The following is a 5765-nucleotide window of genomic DNA, read 5'->3' on the forward strand; positions in this document are numbered from 1 at the left end:
AAAAGGTCTTTGTTGATAACATCCTCATGTACAAAAACCCCTCTCAATTTTGTAACAGCGATTATGGATTGGGAGATGCAAATGCATCTTTGAAGGCATGTTTTCCAGAAATTTCCTGTTTTAGTCGCCTTTTTGCAGAGGATATTTTGAGTAAAAAAAGATGAATATTTGGAAACTGGAAGAGGTTTTGGTTTATAAGATTCCACAATACAAAAGCCTATCTCATGTTTCACACAAGTGTCAGGGGTTTGGAGATACACTCTCATCATGTTTAGCCTTTTTTTCCCACTGTGCAATGTCCTATTTAAGCCACCTTTTTTCAAAAACTATTGTGGATAATTAGAGATGAATCTTGGGAAACTGGAGGAGGTTTTTATTCCTAAAATACTAGACTACAAAAACCTCCCTGAGTTTTCACACAGCTAGCACGGATTGAGATATTTGAAGGGATGACTCGACCCTATTTTTTAGAAATTCGGGAGGAAAAAGCTCAAGACAGTTAGTGACTTGGAGGCCACCTCATCAAATAGAAGTTGCAATCAAATTCAAATTTCCCGTATTTATCAACAGAAATCCTCAAGGATAGTACAAGAACTCTTCAAATAGTTTTTGTAGCCAAGGGCTGCCTACGGAAACAAGTACAACACCTACAATACACATTTAAAACAACTCAATTCTCTATTCATCTTTAGATATAATTTCACAATCAATATTGTGATTGATTTGGTAATTGTGCTTGCATCATATAGATATTGGCATACTTTGATGGTGCCATGGTTGCGTGGAATTATTGGATGTAAACCAAAACGCCATATTGATTATTGAGGATAGTATAACGTCATGAGTTGGAGAGATGGAATAAGCTATCTAGAAGATATCATAATCAATTTAAACTAGTGTATAAGAACATAATTACCTAACGATAAGTTGCATGAAAGGCAATTGAAGTGAGATTGAAAAGATTCAAGTGAGTTTTACAATAGAGATACATAAGCTTATACTCAATCTAGTACTCAATAAACTTATATAATAAGTGTTATGGATAAAATATAAAAAATATCATATGATTTGAAACCATGTATCTTATTACTATGACATAAATTAGAACATGAAAATTTTAAACTATATAATACACTCTTTTCAAAAGACAACATTTATTAAAAATATTTACAAAATATTTCATATAATTTATTAATAATATATTAATTAATTATTAATTAATTAATTTTTATTAATAATAGAATTATTATTCATTATTAAATTATATATCTCTAAGTAGAAAATACTTCTCAAAACATATATATAATTTTTAATTTCTTTAATAAAAAATCCATTTAAAAAGAATTGACAGAGTTCTCCCATTAGAATGGTGGAGAATGATAGTCAGGATAGTTATGTCCAAGTACAAGTGATATAGAAAAAACAAACACTTCGCATTTTAATTTTATTTGAAAAAAAAAAAAATTGAAAAACCTTGGCTGAATTCCAAGGTTCAGCTAATATTAATAAAAGCACATTGTATTTTCATAAGGGTCATCACAAAAGGTTGCACAGCAAACCAATTCTTATATTATTACAGACAAAAAGCTGCACAGAATTATTTATAATGATTATGACATACAAGATGTTGCACACCATTATTCAAGCATAGTACAACATGTGAAACTTCACTGGCTTATATGCAATATCTACACTACCATTATTTTCACCATATGCTTGACTGTACTCTATTTGAACTTGTCCATAGCGTCAGCATCCTTAATAAAATATGGACCCCAGAAGATAGTGAAGTTTCTTAAAGTACCCAGGGATCAAAGGGCAAGGGAGGATTGGTCACATCTTCTCCATGTCCTTCTAACATTTGAACAACCCTGTTCATACAAGGACGATCACCAGAGTTGTACTGAATGCACCACAATCCAACTTTAGTCAGTCTACTTGCTTTCTCCTCCTCTTCTGCTACCATTCCTCCTCTCATTCTCCTCCCTAATTCCCCACTCTCAAGCAGCTTGAAAGCCCAGTGAGGAAAGTGAAATTGACTGGAATGGCTGGCATTCCAATTGGTGTTCTTTCTTCCTCCAACCATCTCTAGCAAAAGCATTCCAAAACTATAAACATCTGATTTATCTGTAACCGGACCCATTTCACTGTCACACACTTCTGGTGCAACATATCCCGGTGTCCCTCTCCCGCCTGTCACTGACACATGGTCATCTCCCCTCCCACAAAATTTTGCCAAACCAAAATCAGAAACTTTTGGTATAAACTCTGCATCAAGCAATATGTTGTGAGGTTTGATGTCAAAGTGTATGATGCGCTTCTCGCAATCTTGGTGCAAATATGCAATTCCTCTAGCAGCACCCAAAGCAATTGAATATAATTGATCCCACCCTAAAACTCCTCCCTTCTCTTTTCCTGCAAATATAAATTTATCTAGAGACCCATTAACCATGTACTCATATACCAGCGCGCTTGTAGGGCTTTCGAAACAATACCCCAACAGCCGAACCAAATTAACATGATGAACCCGCCCTATGGTGGCCACTTCGTTCATGAATTGGGCCTCGCTGTGCCTATGCCTGTCAAGAATCTTAACAGCCACTAGGGCGCCATTCCGAAGTTTACCCTTATAAACCACACCATAACCCCCTTCTCCTAGCCTTTCTGCAAAATTGTTTGTGATCTTCTTGAGGTGAGAGTATGAATATCTGGTTGGCATTTCATAAGCATATTCCAATAGAAATTTCTCCACCTTTGAAGTAGAGATACTAGGCCCAGCAGGCTTCCTTCTCTTTGAATAAAACTTGAAGAACAGTACTAATAATGCTATTACTGCCACAGCAACTCCTATAACAGAGCAACCTGCAGTGGAATGAACAGATTGATGTCAGCATGATCTTACCCTAACCTAAAAGTGATTATCGTATATAGGTTTCTGTGATAGGAATTGTTGATTAATGGAGGAAGATCCAACCTGCAGTGGAATGAACAGATTGATGTCAGCATGATCTTACCGTAACCTAAAAGTGAATATAGTATATAGGTTTTTGTGGTGGGAATTGTTGATTAATAAAGGAAGATCCAAGTCTGGAAGATGGACTAGGCTTGTGGTTCCTAAAAGTCCACTGAAACTTTTCGACCTGTGAATCTTCCTCATTAATCCAAAAGAGATTATTCTTGGAATGATACTGAATTTGATATTTACCTATTATAATTGGTGACATGTCTCGAGTTCCCATCTTTCGACGTCCTCCTGTATATGGAGTACCTGTAAGAATCAGCAGTTTTTGGTAAGAGAATTCATAGTTGACAGATACCAAAACACACACGCATAAAATAAAAGCCTAAAGCGTAGTCTAAACAAGCGATGATTTCGCCCAGAAAAGAATGGTTTTTCAAACACTGATGTTGGCAATCAAATATGCAGAAGGCTGTCAGAAACCCTACCATTGGCAGGGCATATGTCTGTATGTGTTCTGCCAGATGGACAATAGCAAAGGAAAGTTGTTGGTTTCAAAATGTCATAACCACAACTCCCATTACTCTTCAAACAAATTTCACAGCTTTCATCTCTGTTGGGGTCTAGATGCCATGTAACCTCAAAACCCTGCCCTAGTAAAGTCTGATTATTCAGGGACTTCCCAGAGAGGTTTTCTTTAATTGGTAGCTGAAATGAGTTACAGGAAGGTGTGCTCTTTAAATTTAAATGTGGACTCAAACTGTAGTACCAATCATCGCCACATAAACTCAAATTTCCAGAAATGTTGCCAGGAATTTGATCATCACAGTGCTTCCAAAGCGTGAGATTAGTGTATGTCTCCAGGATCTGAAATTGGGAGGCGGGCCACCAGAATTGAGAGTAGTTACCTGATAGATTGCATTTGTTTTCTCTCCACAGATTGTTGCTAACAATTGTCAATACTTTAAATACACTGCTGTTCGCCAAGAAAGAGGACTGCAATATGTGAAATTCGTTTCCACCGATATTGATCAGAGGATGGCTCTCTGAATCACATGAGTGGAGCTGAAACTCAGGATCACCACAGCCGCTGCCATTTATGCCAAAAGGGTACCCCACTTCAATGCCCCCACATGTAAATGTATTTGAAACACAGTCCTTGAAGTTACCGCCGAGACATGATGTTGCAGAACAGAGGAGAAAGAGAAGAGCAGATGCAACAATTGGGGAAATATGAAGGATGAGAGCCATTGAAAGAGCACGTAATCTCAGGCTTTGCTCTGCAATTAGGATATCAAAATTGATCACTTGCGATATAATAAAAAAAGTAGTGGAAATACACAGAGAGATGGAGGAATTGGAGACAGTGGCGCAAAGACCGGAAGGTCAAGCCGCCTACACGATTATTAGACTGCAAAGTTTCATTTGGACATGAGGTTTCCCTATTGCTTTTGCTGTCCATTGAAGACTTTGTGAAATTTCACGTGCCTATTTGTATCATTCCATTGAAAGTTGAAGATTTTTGCTCTTTCCAAATTTGGTTATACTATCTAAAATGTTCTATATTTAAATATAAGTTGATATATTTATGGAATTAAGTGTCTCCATGTTATTGATTGATGTATCAACAATTTAATTCCTATAACTGTATTAGTTATATTTCTTTTATATGTTTGTTGATATTTTTTATAATTTAATATAAAAATGATGTGTAACTTTTATTGTGTTATAATAATATTATAATTAAAAAATGTTATATCTATATCTATCTATATTTATTTATTTGTTTATTTATTTATTTATTAAGTATGGAAAAAATACATTTTAATAAAATTAATTATCAAATGATAGATTTTAAACCAATAGGATTATAATTGTATATTGATATCTTGAAATGAAATTTAATTGTAAATAAATAAATAATTCAATTTATATGAATAAAAATTACAAAATAATTTATTAAGATTTATTAGGTCGTTAGCTTAATATTATAGAGATCTGTAACATAATATATTGTAATGTAAACATTTGTATTCCATTAAAATAAAATCCTAATATCGTTGAGATGTTGTAATATAATACCAACTTAGATCCATCTTAACTCTGGATCTATCAAGCATCTAGAGAGATAAAATCTCGAGGTGCAAATCTCTTTTTTGAGTGCAAAACTTAAGGAAAGGTTTGCACCTCAAGTGACTTGATTCCTCTCGGCACTTGATAGATCAAGGGATAAAATGGATCTAGGTTGGTTATATAATATCTATATTTGTATCTATGTGTCTCTTTCTTATTCCCTCTCTCTATCTCACCCCTCAAACATACACACTCTCTCTCCATATCTATCTCTCCACAAGCAATCAGAGTTGTGAATCTGATCCCCGCAGAGATGTGAAGAGAAACGTGGGGTAGAGAACCAACTGCTTCCTACAGCCAGTACTATAGGGTGTTTTCCTATGATTGGTTACTATGGTTACCTTTGTCCCACGGGGGTGGTCGAGCCTTGAGCTTCTTATTGATCAACCATTGCACATGATTTCATGCCACAGGTTGGGAAGCCTCGAGGAGAACTGCTTGTACGATGACCTAGCCTAACTCCATTTAAATTGGGTTTCTGATGCACTTTGACTTTGGATCGTCAGATGGTGAAGGATTTTAGACTCCTTAATATGTCAACTTCTATGTCTCAATGTAAATAATTTATGGGTGTTATTCGAAGCCTATCCCACCAATCTTACACCTAACTACACATATTGTTTGGCCCTGATGCCCAAGTGGGCTTAATCTATGTGTGTTGAATTATTAAGGT

The 5765-nt window shown here is 35.5% G+C and overlaps 1 protein-coding gene across 1 annotated transcript; it reads right to left on the minus strand.

Moving 5' to 3' along the window:
- Positions 1–1533: 1533 nt before the first annotated feature.
- LOC149174625 (LEAF RUST 10 DISEASE-RESISTANCE LOCUS RECEPTOR-LIKE PROTEIN KINASE-like 2.4) lies at positions 1534–4433 on the minus strand. The gene is made up of 3 exons (XM_089422641.1): positions 3448–4433; positions 3206–3268; positions 1534–2862 (listed from the first exon to the last, which is right to left on the minus strand). The coding sequence occupies exons 1-3, from the start codon at positions 4208–4210 to the stop codon at positions 1796–1798; spliced, it is 1893 nt and encodes a 630-aa protein (XP_089278767.1). The 5' UTR covers positions 4211–4433; the 3' UTR covers positions 1534–1795.
- Positions 4434–5765: the final 1332 nt, after the last annotated feature.

Source organism: Pinus tabuliformis, chromosome 4_1 (assembly GCF_031772625.1).
Source record: "Pinus tabuliformis cultivar Carrire ecotype Pingquan chromosome 4_1, CPIR1, whole genome shotgun sequence".
Classification (NCBI taxonomy): domain Eukaryota; kingdom Viridiplantae; phylum Streptophyta; class Pinopsida; order Pinales; family Pinaceae; genus Pinus; species Pinus tabuliformis.

What these genes read in the sequence shown, in the direction of transcription:
- LOC149174625 (XM_089422641.1), bottom strand. Translation starts at nt 4,210, where the DNA reads ATGGCTCTCATCCTTCATATTTCCCCAATTGTTGCATCTGCTCTTCTC. An exon ending in AGACATATGCCCTGCCAATG is followed by an intron (nt 3,269 to 3,447) that starts GTAGGGTTTCTG and finishes TGATTCTTACAG; the next exon opens with GTACTCCATATACAGGAGGA. An exon ending in CATGTCACCAATTATAATAG is followed by an intron (nt 2,863 to 3,205) that starts GTAAATATCAAA and finishes ATTCCACTGCAG; the next exon opens with GTTGCTCTGTTATAGGAGTT.